Source organism: Paramormyrops kingsleyae, chromosome 22, assembly GCF_048594095.1.
Source record: "Paramormyrops kingsleyae isolate MSU_618 chromosome 22, PKINGS_0.4, whole genome shotgun sequence".
NCBI classification, from domain to species: Eukaryota; Metazoa; Chordata; class Actinopteri; order Osteoglossiformes; family Mormyridae; genus Paramormyrops; species Paramormyrops kingsleyae.
Genome location: NC_132818.1, coordinates 5,723,433 through 5,740,188, shown reverse-complemented (window position 1 = coordinate 5,740,188; position 16,756 = coordinate 5,723,433). Strand labels below are relative to the sequence as shown.

The following is a 16,756-nucleotide window of genomic DNA, read 5'->3' as shown; positions in this document are numbered from 1 at the left end:
TAACGGATCTATAGAAAGTTCCAGAACTCCCAGCAACAGTCGGCGTCCCTCTCAATCCTGGTGGCCTGCTACCCGCAGCCAGCTGTCGCCTCCATTTCGGGAAAGCAGACTTGGAAGGAGAACTGAGCAGGAGCAGGAGCAGGAGCAGGCGGCCGCCTTGGATCAGCAGAACGTCGGGCAGGTGTGCGGCATGAAAGGGGATCCAGGAGCAATCGCGGTCGCTAATAACCGGAAGGCCGGCATTTCAGAGCAGACACGGGCCGCCCCGCCTCGTCCGGTGCTCCGGGAACGAGGAGCAAGCCTGCAGGCAGATGTTAACAGCAATTAGTCGAGCGGCAGGAGTGGGAGCAAGCAAAGAGTACGCTAGAATATGCTAAAAAAAACCCGCTGGAGGGAGAGGCGGCTGCATTTTCTCTCTGTGACAGAAAAATCAACGTACGGCTTTTCTGCAAGAAGAGGCGCAGAGTCTGAGCACCAGGCCGGGAAAATTAGCCACCTTAATCAAAGAATTATCACAGCAGAAAGGCGTTTATCTTAATGAGTGCTTATTCCGCAGCTCTCCAGATTGCCTCTTGGCTTCGCGTGCACTGTGCGTCTCTCTGCGCGTGTGTCCTTGTGTGTGCGTAACTGCTTGCCTTCAGGAAATATTTGCCAACCCTATTTCTGGCTTCCAGGAGTCATTATATTACAAATTGAAAACTATTTGCACAAGAGGATGATTGATTGAAAGGTTTGACCCCCCCCCCGCAATTGCTGCTAAAATCGTGGCTAGTTGAAGTCTGCCTCGCCTTTTGTGCCAGCGATGCTCAGCTGCAGCGAACTCTGCATGGTGTTTTATAGAGATTTCCAGGTCCTGTTAGAGAGTGTTGCTAAGCGATGGTGCCTCACGGCGACAGACATTCGGGTTTGATACTCTGGGGTGCAGAGTCACTTTTTGCGCACACTTACGTGCATTTGCATGAGAAAGCCCTATAAATAATGAACGACACGCCCGGCGAATGGCTCGCGCCGCCCCGGGTCTTTTTACCTCTCGGTGTCCTCATCTCCCTGGGGGGCACATTGAATGCGGCTTTGTGATATTCAGCCGGCCTGTTCCGTAATGGGACATATCACGTGCACACGGGAAGCAGACAGCTCCCAGGACAGCCACTGTGATTATCGACGATACATCTCAGAAGGCGATACATCGGTCATGTGACCCCAGCCTCCCTCTCGGTCATGTGACCCCAGCCTCCCTCTCGGTCATGTGACCCCAGCCTCCCTCTCATGTGACCGGCAGGTCTCTGCTGCGGCAGGGTGTGTGCTCTGCCCTCGTAGCCAGGCTGGGGGTGGGATGATGGGGGAATTAGCCTGGGGGAGGGCTAACAAGGCTCATCTTGAAGACCTTTGGCCCCTGGGCTTATTGTTACCATGGAGATGGAGGGGGACGAGCTTGTGAGTACAAGTTGGGCCCCGCTTTGGGTACGCAGCTGGCTGGGGAGGATTGGGGTGCCTTCGCTCAGAGGGATGGAAGGTGGTCTCATAAGCTGGCTGCACGTGGCTAATTATGGGTCGAATCTGAGACATGGGTAGGGGAGGGGGGCTTATGAAGCTGCATTAAGACACCATAGCCATCTGCAGTGAGCTCTGCATAGGGGATGGAGGCTTCCTAGGATTTACTGCACCCTAAACCAAGTTTACAACTGTTGTAAGCATCTTTTCAAACCTACCAGTATCTGAATGCAAGGAGTCGTCTCAGATAAAATGGAAAAAAAACAGTGACACGAATAGGCAGTGAGAGTGAGGTCATTGTTCCTGCCTGACAAGGTGTCCCTGTAACGGGGACAGCTGGGGACAGGGTGCGGGTGTCTCTACGTGTGCCGCTGTGTATGTCCATGGCTGTGCGGCTCCCTTCCTGTTAGCGGAGGCTCATCCTTGGGGGGCCAGTGCGGGTTAATCCCCTCACAGTGCCGTCTGTGAGTACAGAACCCGCTCCCCTCTCTCCTCTCCCCGCACTCACTCTGCTCCCTCTCCTCCCGCTGATTCGACACGGATCAACACCCCATCGTGATGAGGCGAGCTTTAGAAGACAGAGCCGTGCCCTCTGCATGCCTCATGCACCCCGGGGAAGTCGCAGTGCCCCCCCCTCCTGAAGGCATAGTGGGAAGACAGAAAGGAGAAATTGTAACAATGCCCATGGGAAGGGAGCTAATTATCGCAGTAGACAATGCGGTTTTTGTAGTCCAGAGGGGGCGCTCTTCTTACCACTCAGCCCCTCTTCATCCTCCATAACCCACCAAATCAAGCTATACTGAAAGCTACACTCGCAGCGTGCCCCAGCTCACAGCGACAGACACACAATGTAGGGAGATTGCCGACAGGCACATGGCTGACATTCACATGGCTGACAGGCACAAGGCTGACAGGTATGCAGCTGACAGGTATGCAGCTGACAGGTACGCAGCTGACAGGTATGCAGCTGACAGGCACAAGGCTGACAGGTATGCAGCTGACAGGTATGCAGCTGACAGGTATGCGGCTGACAGGTACGCGGCTGACAGGTATCTGGCTGACAGGTATCTGGCTGACAGGTATGCAGCTGACAGGTATGCGGCTGACAGGTATGCGGCTGACAGGTACGCGGCTGACAGGTATCTGGCTGACAGGTATCTGGCTGACAGGTATGCAGCTGACAGGTATGCGGCTGACAGGTACGCGGCTGACAGGTATGCAGCTGACAGGTATCTGGCTGACAGGTATGCAGCTGACAGGTATCTGGCTGACAGGTATGCAGCTGACAGGTATCTGGCTGACAGGTATCTGGCTGACAGGTATGCAGCTGACAGGTATCTGGCTGACAGGTATCTGGCTGACAGGTATGCAGCTGACAGGTATGCAGCTGACAGTCATACCCAGGGACACCTCTGCTGCAGCTCTGCCTTGATTCGAGCCCGGCTGCCTGCTGCAGTGTGTGGTCAGTGGGGGGGGGGGGGGGGCTGTCATGCATTTTGAAGGCTCTGTGTAGCCCAGTCCTCCCAGAGAAGAGAGTGAGAGTAAGCGCGGCCCGGCAACCTGGCAGGCAGGGTTAGGGACTGGTGTTGCAGCAACTGGGCACCTTCATGCCTGTCTGCCTTTGAGTTACTGTGTTTGTGTGTAAGTGTATGTGCGTGTGTCAGTGAGCTTTCTGCTTACTGATTCGTTAACATGCATATTTCAGCTTTCTGTGTATATTTTTGTTTTTTTGTTAATTTGTGTCATTCGGGTTTCTGTGTTGGGGTGTGTGCCTCAGAAGGCTTCTTGGTGGTTTGCTGTTTGTGCGCGGATTCATATTTATTTATATATGTACGCACATTTACACGGAGCTGCTCCTTATGCATAATGATCATTCCGAAAATGCAATTTTTCCTTTTGGAATTCCAATGAGGCCGCGTCGTGTAATTTTCTTTGAAGGCGAAAGTGCCAGAGCTGGTTTCTCTGAGCAGAGTTCAGAAGATGTGACATTTACACTGACTTTGAGACAGTTCTCTCGATTAAGTGCTGGAGGAAAGTGTTGTGGGGTATTTTTGGGTTAGTGTGCATCGCTCGCCTGCCTCTCCCACAAATGGACGCCTGTGCTGTTTCAGGTGGACTCAGGCTCGGCCGTCTGCCACTTGTAGGGGACGCAGCTGTCACCGACGGGTTTGTGACACATTTAAGGAGCTGGACAGCCTGCTAGTGCTGTGTGTGTTTTTCAGATGATCTTGTGAATCTGAATACAGCATCGCAATGAGGAAACAGGAGAGCTGAATCAACACACACGAAAAAACAGCCGTGGCAAATTAAAGTTTTGTGAGGAAATTATTGGCCTTGAAACTAAGGCTTTTTGCAAATTAAAAAGTGAACTTACCTCACAAATAATACATCTATCTTACCAGTACCTATCCAGGGGGGTTGTGGGAGGTCTGGAGTCCATCCCAGGCAGTAAGGGAACAAGGCAGGGGACGCCCTGGACGGTATGCCAGTCCATACCACGGTACAGGGCAGGGGACGCCCTGGACGGTATGCCAGTCCATACCACGGTACAGGGCAGGGGACGCCCTGGACGGTATGCCAGTCCATACCACGGTACAGGGCAGGGGACGCCCTGGACGGTATGCCAGTCCATACCACGGTACAGGGCAGGGGACGCCCTGGACGGTATGCCAGTCCATACCACGGTACAGGGCAGGGGACGCCCTGGACGGTATGCCAGTCCATACCACGGTACAGGGCAGGGGACGCCCTGGATGGTATGCCAGTCCATACCACGGTACAGGGCAGGGGACGCCCTGGATGGTATGCCAGTCCATACCACGGTACAGGGCAGGGGACGCCCTGGATGGTATGCCAGTCCATACCACGGTACAGGTCAGGGGACGCCCTGGATGGTATGCCAGTCCATACCACGGTACAGGGCAGGGGACGCCCTGGATGGTATGCCAGTCCATACCACGGTACAGGGCAGGGGACGCCCTGGATGGTATGCCAGTCCATACCACGGTACAGGGCAGGGGACGCCCTGGATGGTATGCCAGTCCATACCACGGTACAGGGCAGGGGACGCCCTGGATGGTATGCCAGTCCATACCACGGTACAGGGCAGGGGACGCCCTGGATGGTATGCCAGTCCATACCACGGTACAGGTCAGGGGACGCCCTGGATGGTATGCCAGTCCATACCACGGTACAGGGCAGGGGACGCCCTGGATGGTATGCCAGTCCATACCACGGTACAGGGCAGGGGACGCCCTGGATGGTATGCCAGTCCATACCACGGTACAGGGCAGGGGACGCCCTGGATGGTATGCCAGTCCATACCACGGTACAGGGCAGGGGACGCCCTGGATGGTATGCCAGTCCATACCACGGTACAGGTCAGGGGACGCCCTGGATGGTATGCCAGTCCATACCACGGTACAGGGCAGGGGACGCCCTGGATGGTATGCCAGTCCATACCACGGTACAGGTCAGGGGACGCCCTGGATGGTATGCCAGTCCATACCACGGTACAGGGCAGGGGACGCCCTGGATGGTATGCCAGTCCATACCACGGTACAGGGCAGGGGACGCCCTGGATGGTATGCCAGTCCATACCACGGTACAGGGCAGGGGACGCCCTGGATGGTATGCCAGTCCATACCACGGTACAGGGCAGGGGACGCCCTGGATGGTATGCCAGTCCATACCACGGTACAGGGCAGGGGACGCCCTGGATGGTATGCCAGTCCATACCACGGTACAGGGCAGGGGACGCCCTGGATGGTATGCCAGTCCATACTAAGAAAATTACAGACAACAGCCAGTTAGCCTGATTACAGACGCCCGCATTACACAGGAAGAACACACAAACTCCTCACACACAAGTGCAGAATAGAGGTGGGATTCAACCCCCTACTCTACAGGTGCTGAGCTATAGTGCCACCTCACGGAATCGTTTAAAAGGTGCAGTAACATTGATTAATTTGTGGTGCGACCTTACATTAGTCTGAATAGAAGTGCACAGCCTGAACCCGCCTTCCTGAGCGGGACCATGTGCAGCTCCTGTCATGCGCATACGCGAGCATCACCGTCGTCATGCAGCATCCGCGGCGGTAATTTCTACGCCGCCTTACGTGTCTGCCGAGAAATGGCCGCAGAAGGAGGAGGCGGAGGGTGTGTGGAGCAGTGCTGGAAGCTTCTCCTGAGGAGATGAGCTGGCGGAGTGTTTTACGCAGAGATCTGCGGGCAGAGAATCAGAGCTGGCTGGCGGCTTTAAGAGGAAATCGCCATCCCGCCGGCTCACCCCTCACACTGCGGATCATTCCTGTGTGTGTGTCTTTCTGTGTGTGTTTCTCACTTTCAGGGAGGTTGACGGTAAGTCAAAATTCAGTCAAGCAACCTGTAATTGGGCCCTAGCAACAGACAGCAGCATACATCTTAATTCAGTCACAGGCTGAGTTATCAGTTTAACTTGACCGGTTTTTCCGCTGCCGGACTAGGGGCGCCTTCCACACTGATGTAGGAGCAGAAACGTTTCAGGGCGATTGAGATTTCTCCAGATTTTATTCAATTTCACTGGAATGGGGTACGTCGCTGGGTCAGTGCGTCACCACCAGAGTGCAGAGGAGGAAGGGCAAGGCTGAGGGCTCTGGGTGACACGCCTTAAGGAGCACATGACGGACTCAGACCTCGGCCACCATGTCTTGTGAACTGGGAGCCTCACACTGAACATGCCGTTGCATTTTTAATGCACCTGACTCCTGTTTCTCGGTTTCTACGGCGGTTTGAGGAGATAGATGAGATTTTGCATGGATACTAAAGGATTCGCTATGCTCTAGCTGAGATCATGCGTATGAGATCCTTTCTGTCTATGTGTGATGATGCACCACGTGCCTGAATCAGAGCAGCAGCTCTCTGCAGATCATGCTTCATGATGCATGTGTTTTCTGTAGATTGAGTCTGTTTTCTGTAGATTGGGTTTATTTTTTGTAGATTGGGTGTGTTTTCTGTAGATTGGGTGTGTTTTCTGTAGATTGGGTTTATTTTCTGTAGATTGGATGTGTTTTCTGTAGATTGGGTGTGTTTTCTGTAGATTGTGTGTGTTTTCTCTCCATGTGTCTCTGTATGTCTCTCTCGGATAACTGTGCTTCAGCTCTCACCTCCTCTCTCTCCTCGGCAGGATGGTGGAGTATTCACTGGACCTTCAGAACATCAACCTGTCTGCCATCAGGACTGTACGGGTGCTCCGGCCGCTCAAAGCCATCAACCGTGTCCCCAGTGAGTCTCCGCCCCCCCATCCACAGCCTGGTACTCTCTCCTTTCATGGATCTCTGAAACTACGGGGCACTGGCTTGTCACCGAGTTACAACCTAATCTGGTGTCATTCACTCCCCCACCCCCCCCACCCTAAAATCACATATTCCCCAGAGATGACAGCTTAAAACCCAGAGGACAGTTCAAAGCCATTACCAGTTAAAATGTTCCAGACAGCTAAATACCTCTCAGAGTTACATTAAAGTGAGACAGAGCTGATTCTAAGCTCTTTGGTCTGCTCCTGCTACAAACAGCCCCATTTACATGTGCATGCAGTTCCTGCGATGACTTGGCACCCCTCCCTGCATTACTGCCTGCCTCCGAACTCCCACCACCATGCATAGGACAAGCAGGGCACTGCTAGAGATTTTGGGCCCCATGAAAGCATATAGTTTTGGGTCCCCAACGCAGACCAATCCAAATTCTCCAAATGTTTTTGTCCCCCCCTCGTCAGCTTCCTCCCCCCTTTACGGCGCCCCTGGATTCATCGGCCCGGTGTAACGGGCACATTGGGATGCTAGTTACACAACCACACTCAGTCACAGAAGACTAGACAATAGAGACAGTGCAAAGTAGCACAGATAGTCCAAACACTACAAAACAGTGCTAATAACATACAACCTAGAATTTTGGGCCCCCTGGTAAAATATGGCCTTGCGCCCCCACGCAGTAAATGTATTCAGGGGCCCCTGAATCTGCCCGGGTGCCCCCACCCTGCTGATGTGCCTCCTACACGATATGCCAATGAAGTATCGGCATGTGCTTAAACAGGAACGACTCCGCATCGTTTCACCCTAAAAATTAGATCATTTCGCCCCTGTCCTGTCATCTCGCGTTTGGTTTCCAGTCGGGAAACGGGCATCATGCCGCATGACACGCACGTTTCCGGCCTGGAGTCAGCCGACATCAGTGCATATTTCCATGTCCCGGGTGGCCGTGGTATGCCAGCAATGCTCTCTCTGCCTTTCGTCCGATCAATTTCCTCCACAGCCACATGCCCCCCGGTGGCAATCGACGGTGTTGACATTTCCGGCATGTACCTCGAAACCACCGGCGGCTTCTCTCGGTGGGGCCGCTCGATATCTGACTGTGGGAGATGTGAGGCACTCACGGTTGTCCTGCGGTCAAAGCGACCGCCGCGCCAGGCCCTTCATCACCAGGATGGAGCCGCAGCTCTCTGTCGTTATCCAGAGCTCAGAATGATGTGCTGTAACACGGCCCAGAACCAATCCATCAGACTTCTGGACATCGGGTCCTGCCCTCAACTCGAACCTAGGCACGTGAGGTCACCTACAGCCCACTTTCTGTTTCTTAACTCTGTCACGTCTGATCTGTTACGCCTCTGAGCACCTCCTAGTGTTTGTGAACGCTCCGTTTCCGACGCTGAGCACCTCCGAGTGTTTGTGAGCGCTCCGTTTCCGACGCTGAGCACCTCCGAGTGTTTGTGAGCGCTCCGTTTCCGACGCTGAGCACCTCCGGGTGTTTGTGAGCGCTCCGTTTCCGACGCTGAGCACCTCCCAGTGTTTGTGAGCGCTCCGTTTCCGACGCTGAGCACCTCCGTGTGTTTCTGAGCGCTCCGTTTCCGACGCTGAGCACCTCAGAGTGTTTGTGAGTGCTCCATTTCCGACGCTGCCCCGTGTGTTGGCCTTCCTTGTGCTGAGAATGCTGGACACGTGTTGACTGACAGGAGGTGCTGTGGTGTGCAGGGGGCCTCAAAGCCTCACAGAGACACAGTGAACAAAAGGAGATTAGATATTTAGCAGGGAGCCAGAGAGCAGGAGTCAGACTGAATAGTGACCGGGGGGGGGCGGGGTTGGGGCTTGGGGGTGGGAGTAGCCACCAGTGGAGCGGAGCGATGCACTGGGAGGCTCAATGAGAGGCCAGGTCTTCAGAGTGCATAGAGGGCCAAGGCCAGCAGAGCGAGAGAATAGATGGAGGAGATGAAGCAGGCGAGCAGGCGGGGAAGAGAAAGAGTGAGAGAGAGAGAGAGAGAGAGAGAGACGTAGTTCATACCCACTGCTGGGCTCTGGCCAATGGCAGCTCTGCCCCTTCATCTTCTGCTTATATGACATGGAGGCACTGCCCACCCCCCACCCCCCGAGCTCCAACACTCCCCCCTCCCCCACGCTCCCATGATTTGATTTTCAGAAATTCAATTTCAATTAACTGCTCCTTCTCGCAGCAGCACACTCACAGATGCGTCTCGAGCGACGCACTAAATGACCACAGGCGGGGGGGGGCTCTTCATCGCCACAGCGCCCCCGCCCTCATTATCTGTGCGGGGCTCTTAAATGCATGACCCACACTGCTGCCGTGTGTCACAGTGGCCGCCGCCAACCCTGGCTCCACCCCCCATACTGGCCAATCCAGCAGCGGCGGGGAGGCTTGCAGGCTGGCTGTGATGTCACCAGGGCCTCCGCCTTCTGCCCTTGGGGGGTAGCCATGTGGCCAGCTCTGCGGCAGGATAAGCTCCTTAATTCCTCCTCCAGCTCCTTTTGGGGAGGTGGGCTTCAATGGCGAGCAGCCCTTCCTAAGCCTGTTTTCCAAATGCGACTCCCCTGGGGACTTATTCCCATCACAGAGTGGGATGTGACTGTTTGCTGTTTGGGTACAGAGAGGGACGATAGGCTCAGCTTCCTGGCCTACTGGGCGTGATGAGAGGGTAGTTTCCCATTTTTTGATGCATATGGCTTTCAGTTTCTCCAGCACTCTTGGGTTCTTCTTTCCCCCATTCCCTTGGCGTCCTGTTTCCCCGATACACTCAGCTTCCTCTTTCCCCCATTCCCTTGGCGTCCTGTTTCCCCGATACACTCAGCTTCCTCTTTCCCCCATTCCCTTGGCGTCCTGTTTCCCCGATACACTCAGCTTCCTCTCTCCCCCATTCCAATGGCGTCCTATTTCCCGATACACGCAGCTTCCTCTTTCCCCCATTCCAATGGCTTCCTATTTCCACAATAAGCTCAGCTTCCTGTTTCCCCAATTCTCTCAGCTTTCTGGTTCCCCAATGCGATTATCTTCCTGTTTCTCCCATACGCTCGGCTTCCCGTTTCCCAGATACGCTCTGCATCCCGTTTCCTCGATGTGCTTGCCTTTCTGTTTCCACGGTACTCTATCTGACTCTCTGGGGTCTCTCCGTTTATTTTACCCCAAAATCAAAATGTCAGAGGTCCCCCAGAAATAACCCTTCTACCTATATGTGTTTGATTAGCCCCTGCCTTCCTCTCCCCCCACCCTTCTCTGTGTGATTACTGCCCCCAACCCTCTCTCTCACTCTCTCCCTTCCTCTCTCCCCTGTACCCCAGGCATGCGCATCCTGGTGAATCTGCTTCTGGACACTCTCCCTATGCTGGGTAACGTGCTGCTCCTCTGCTTCTTCGTCTTCTTCATCTTTGGGATCATTGGCGTGCAGCTATGGGCGGGGCTGCTGCGTAACCGCTGCTACCCTGAGGAAAACTTCACCCTGTGAGTCCCGGGGGAGGAGGGGCTGTCCCTCTGGCCGTCTATCTACCTGTCTGTCTGCCAGACTGTCTGTCTGTCTGACTGTCTGTGTCTGTCTGCCTGTATGTCTGACTGTCTGTGTCTGCCTGTCTGTCTGTCTGCCTGTGTCTGTCTGCCTGTCTGTGTCTGTCTGTCTGTGTCTGTCTGTCTGTCTGTCTCTGTCTGTGTCTGTCTGCCTGTCTGTCTGACCATCTGTGTCTGTCTGTCTGCCTGTGTTTGCCTGTGTCTGTCTGCCTGTGTCTGTCTGCCTGTCTGTGTCTGCCTGTCTGTGTCTGTCTGTCTGTGTCTGTCTGTCTGTCTGTCTCTGTCTGTGTCTGTCTGCCTGTCTGTCTGACCGTCTGTGTCTGTCTGTCTGTGTCTGTCTGCCTGTCTGTGTCTGTCTGTCTGTGTCTGCCTGACTGTCTGTCTCTGTCTGTCTGCCTGTCTGTCTGACCGTCTGTGTCTGTCTGTCTGTCTGTCTGGCCGCCCTTTTGCCAGCATCCCCTCGGATTTACTCACTCATCCCCTCTGCGACCTGTCGCGGAGTGCGGCTCTAATTGCATTATTCTGAGACGCAGTGGGAAGCCCCCGCAAAGATGGAAATGCGAGTGCTTCACACTGTGAGCCTCACACGCGACGTGTCCCCGAACCGCTCTGGTAAATAAATACCTTGCTGTATAAAAATGTCAGCTACACATGAAAGCATCTGGAACATAAACAAATATTACAATTAACACAGGGTGCTGTTCCGCCATAATGCAGGCCCACTGTTATCCAGGGCGACACATATGCCCTCACATATGCCCGTATTTCTCTTACTTAGGGCTCCCTGCCTTTTCTCCGGGTAGATGATGAGCCCCACCTTCCTCTGCTTTATTAAATCATTATCGCTTTGCCCACCGTCTTCAAAATCCCACCCTCCCCCCAATCATCTATCGTCAGAATGTTGCCACCCAGGCTACTGAGCCAAGAGCATCTGTTTCCCCGAGCGACGCCCGGATCTCGTCGTGCTGGGAGAGAAATGACTGTGTCCTGTCATGGCATCAGTGGAAGTGTTCACCTTTGGAGATAATTGGCGCGAATGAGGCACCATCCCCATCTGTACAGTCTAATAAATAAAAGGTGCCAGTGTCACATCACCTGGGACACACACACACACACACACACACATTTATATTTACACACACACACACACACACTCACACAGAGGTGGTGACAGTCAGCACAGCTGGTACAGGACTGAACAGAACACAGAGAGAGGACTGGTGAGACAATCAGGCTGATATTCACCTGCCCATCTGATTTAAGGACCCTGTATTTAGCTGATTAGGGGGGCAGGATTTACGACACTTGGGTTGTGACCTCAAAGTAATTCTCTGCTACTTGCCAGTACTGCCCTGGAGTCTCTTTGCGGCCGAGAGGCACGTTGGTTTTAATTCCCGGGTCTTCAATTAATTAGCCTTGATTGAGCTGTTTGCTGAATTCAGATCAGATTAAAGAAGCTGTGAGTTAAAGTGTCTCTTTCATTACGGAGGAAAACGCGTTATGCTGTAAAGATCCGTAACATACTATTCAAACATCTAGACCTTTGCAGTGAATAATAATACAGGAATTCTGAGGCGAATCACAGCCTTGTTAGTGCAGGCAGCCTAACATCCAGCGGGGAGGATTCTGGGTAATCTGCCCTGTCAGAAGAAATTAGGTGTCAGGGGTTCCACAGCTACACAAATTAGCTTGTAGCGGTTGCTGGAAGTCAGTGTTAGGTGTCTGCAAGGTTGTCTCTTGCTTTTACGTGAATTAAATGCAGTGTACTGTCCCTCTGGCATGCACACCGATGTATTTTATACATTGTCATATGCACAAAAGGTTTGGATGACACCCTTCAAGCCGGCAGTGTCGTTTAGCGTTTCTCTTTGCCGCCTTCCTTGCAGATGGCTGTGTGCGTCCTATCAGAGCGCCCCCACTCTGGGGACTCTGTCGCTGTCAGTTCAGGCCCTGTCTCTCTGAACTTTGGCTGCTTGGCTCTGCCTCCCTTAGATCAGGGAGAATTTTCAGCACGAGTGCCACTGCAGGCTTGAAAGACAGGGCAGCGGGGGAGCTGTAATCTGCGACCCCCCCCCCCCTGCCCTCAGTAGCCAAGCATCACTCTGGGGGGGGGAGGGGCTTCTCAGCCTCACAGCGCTGTCGCTCGGTGGTGATTGGTCTGTCATCTGTGGGCTGGCTTCTGCCTTCTTCTTCTGTGACCGTCCCTGGTGGAGTGGAGTGGGGGTTGATTTTAACAACGTTCCGTCTCCATGCTCTCGGGATGCCGCCCAGTCCCCCCTCCCCCCCGCCCGGTCCGTAATGTCTGTCTTTCTTGTTTACCTTTGTATTACAGACAGAAACCTTCCCTAAATCTCTTTCCCAAAGCTTATTACAACTTAATGTAATTAGGAATAATTAAGAAGAAGTGCAGCTTGTACTTATTAAAATGGGCATATTTTAATGCGTCTGCCTGTGTGCAGAGAGCTACAAACAGGTAATAATACGAGACAGTCCATGTCCTTTTAATGACACCACCTGTCACCCTGCAGGGACACTTTCCTCTGTCGTCATGCATGCAAGCTGCTAATCTCAGTGTTTATTTTTTTAGCAGATGCTTCAATGCAAAGCATCACATGTGTTTTATTTTTTTTTTGAGAGTCAGACGGTCTCCTGAACAATTGGGCTTCAGAGGCCGATGGTGACATCACTCTGCCGACCCACTGCCCCCAAAACAGCAGCACCCAATGTGGGGCTCGAACCCACAACCCTGAGAGTACAGGGCTCATGATCTGCCAGCTGATCTTGCTTGGCTGACAGGTGTGGGTGTTTGTGAATCTGTGATCTGAGTACTTGTATACACTTGTACGAGTCTGAGTATTTAAATACTTGTGGGGGTGTCACGCCGTGTCATGTGACCCCATGTCACACGTCACCCTTCAGCTCCCTTAGCCCTAGCAAGACACCCTGACTGTATCACTCACCTCTCAGGTTCTTCCCTGATGCCCCCTCTGTCCCTCCTCTGCTTGGGGGGGGGGGGGGGGGCACTCTGGAGCTGATGGCCTCTGTGACAGGTGCACTGCCTAATTATCGTCATAAACAGAGAGCAGGAGAGCCAGTGTCTGACTAGGGGAGCTGGGGGGGGGGGGCACTGGGCCACTGGAAGGGGTCAGATTAGTGCTTTCACATTTGGGATCTGGATCAGACCCTGTGATTCGTCCTCTGACACATGAGGCAGGAGTATTCTGTCAGTATGATGCACTCTTACTCTGCATGTGTCTTTATCGCAGTGGGACAGAGCGCTGATCAGCAGTTTGCGCCTCATCGTTTGGCCCCAAAGAGCTGGCGTGCGCTGCCGTGGGGGTGTCCGCACCGTGCACCCGGCCGGGACGGGCGCGGGATACCAGTGAGGTTAGCTGAGCCCAGCAGAGGAGCTGATCAGCAGAATGATGCACCGAGATGCAATAAACAAATAGGGCGATGTGACAGCCCTGTCTGGGCCAGTAAGGGCAGGCTGTGATTCCTGAATGCTCAGAGGGCACACGCTCGCACCCCATCACGCTCAGCACGGCCGCGACGCGCCGCCACTCTTCTGCTGTGTTTGCATTTTGTCATCTGTTCAGAAACAAATATAAAAAGTGTGGCTATATATGTACTGTTCTATGGTAACAGCGGCCTGATAGATGCTAACAGAGGTTCATGACCATCTAACGCTGCTTCTCCCACTAGCCTTGCCCTTCCCAGCCTCCCGCTGCTGTCTTTCAGCTGGGCTTTAGCCGCAGGGCATTCTGGGAAGGCCCAGTGTCACTGAGAATTACAAATGAAGGCAGAGCATCATTTATCAGCTTCCTCTGTCAGCCAGTGCGCTCAGGGGCAGCACCTTGCCCGGCCAGCAGGGGGCGGCGAGGGGATCAGGAAGCCGTCTCAGCGCCGCTTAGCGAATCGTGTCCGTCAGACAGCCGTTCCTGTGCCCTTGTAACATGGAGCGAGAGAGCGACAGATAATCAGGGGGTGACGGCGGGCACTCGCTGAACTCAGTTGGATTCTGGGCCCCAAGAAAGTATATCATCATCTGGAAAGTTCAGGTCCAGAGAGTAAAATCCAGACCAAAATTTTCTTGCAACCAACCACTTGAATACTCTGTGACTGTGACTCTTTATACTCAACTGGTTGGTTGAAATAAAACCTTGGCCCGGATCTATACCTTCACACGAGATTCTAAAGGTCTAACTGCTGTTCCCCCCAAGACCTTCATTAGGGTTTGGGCTCTTCCACTCCTCTAATGCTATCCGTCCCACGTTCCCAGCACGTCGGGCCTTACCCTCCCCACGCCGTACTACCAGCCCGAGGAGGACGACGAGCGACCCTTCATCTGCTCGCTGGCGGCCGACAACGGCATCATGTCGTGCCAGGATGTGCCGGCGCGGCGGGAGGGGGGCCGCGAGTGCTGCCTGGACAAGGAGGACGTGCTGCGGCGCCAGGCGCTGGGCCTGGCCCCCGAGCCGCTGGTCAACGGCAGCGTCAGTGTGGCCGGCCTCTGCGTCAACTGGAACCAGTATTACACCCGCTGCCAGACTGGCCACAGCAACCCGCACAAGGGAGCCATCAACTTCGACAACATCGGCTACGCCTGGATCGTCATCTTCCAGGTGCCGACACACACCCACACACACAGTCACCTGTACTCATATCTTTGTGGGGACTGGGACCCTCCATTCATTTCTATGGGAAAAACCCCAATCCCAACAATGACACCCTTAACCCCTACCCACTTTAACCACAAGCAACCAAACAAAATACGAGACTTATGGCATTTGTAGTTTTTTTATTAGTCATAGATTTTTATAAAATTGAGTTTCTCCATTGAAAAGGTGGTCTCCACAACATCAAAATTACATTGTGGGGACATTTGGGATATATATACAAAACCCACAGACACACACACACACACACAGACACACACACACGGGCTGCTGATGCACCTCCAGTTGATCTCCAGGCCAGTGACTGTGTCTCCCCACTCAGGTGATCACGCTGGAGGGCTGGGTGGAGATCATGTACTACGTGATGGACGCTCACTCCTTCTACAACTTCATCTACTTCATCTTCCTCATCATCGTAAGTGTCCCTCTCTCGCAGCCCCAGGCAGAGGCTGCCTGATACACATACAGTGCTCCTGCAGTACTCCAGGTGATCTATGTTCAACTGGCAGCGACCAATCGAACCCCAGTCCCACTCAGGCTAAAATCACTATCCAGATCTAATCCGTAGTAAATACCATGTGGAGGCATTCAGATGCCCTTTAACCAAGGACTCGCTCTAGTATAATTCTTTACCGTATTTACTGCTTCGGTTCCTACAAGATCATCTCCAGAATTGAGTTCCGAACATTCAAGTTCTGAATTTTTCAATTTTATCAAATGATCGGCGTTAAGACAGAACAGAGATACACCTCCTGAGTGAAAAGGCGGCTGGTATTTTGGGTCTGAGCTCCCCGGTTCACCAAAGAAACATCCAGAGTTAATGGACCCTCAGAGATTAATCTAATAACTCCTAGCGAGCCGCTGCCCATAACACGACTTACACTGAAGCCTATTACTAGCCCTATTAGTGGCCTAATGAAAATGTGCTTCATTAGTCACTGTCATGTTTCCAGCAGTCTAGGTGGACTTTCACCTTGAGAACTGACTGTCCTCAACTGCTGGACATCATGGTGTTTCAGGTCCAGGAAAAGCAGGTTTGCACACCAGTGAGCTCCAATGGGTAACTAAGTGTGAGAATGGCCACTTAATTAGGGCCACCAGTGGGATGGCGCTGTGTCCAGAGGGGCCAGCAGGGGGCGCTGTGGCATGCCTCTTGGATGGCAGCTGTATCCATGATGCCTGAGAGATGTTCAGCTTCCAGAGTCAGCATTTAGGCTCCCTGTGAAATATATCAATGTGACAGGCAGTATATGAATGAGGTGGAGATTACATGAGTGCATTCTCGCATGTATGGATAGGTTCACACCTGTGATATACGCTCCACAGAGGACATCTGTTCCATCCCGTTCCAGGGCTGAACGTCGGAGCTGATGGGCAGGCTAGTTTATCATTGTCCTTCCGGGTCATTTAATCTGCTCTGATTGTCTGCTTTCAGGATCCCACCAATCAGGCCAAGTGGCTAGATCAGGTGCAGTGGCACATATGATATTAAGCTGAAATTCATCCCAAATCTCCTGTGAACACCTTTTAAATTGCAAAGAAATCAGGCATAATCGAGCAGCTTGTGCCGTCTTGTGGAGAGTAAGGTCAGTTTCTGGGAGACAGTGATACTTTGGTGATTTAAACAGCTTGACTGAGGCCTGCTGGGAGATTAAATTCCTCTGCTGGGTCTGACCTCGGCTCATGTCTCTGTTTGCCCTCCTCGTTTGTCTCCAGACCCCCCCCCCCACACACACACACACACACACACCGAGCTCTCGCAGTTA

At 53.3% G+C, this 16,756-nt stretch overlaps 1 protein-coding gene across 2 annotated transcripts in view; it reads left to right on the top strand.

Moving 5' to 3' along the window:
* The window catches only part of cacna1ia (calcium voltage-gated channel subunit alpha1 Ia), a 93,524-nt gene that overhangs the window by 44,167 nt on the left and 32,601 nt on the right, over positions 1 to 16,756 (top strand). For both annotated transcript variants that reach the window (XM_072704922.1, XM_072704921.1), the window contains exons 5-8: positions 6,656 to 6,753; positions 10,092 to 10,251; positions 14,594 to 14,936; positions 15,313 to 15,405. In XM_072704922.1, coding sequence (XP_072561023.1) covers positions 6,656 to 6,753; positions 10,092 to 10,251; positions 14,594 to 14,936; positions 15,313 to 15,405 — 694 coding nt within the window. The remainder of the gene's footprint in view (positions 1 to 6,655; positions 6,754 to 10,091; positions 10,252 to 14,593; positions 14,937 to 15,312; positions 15,406 to 16,756) is intronic.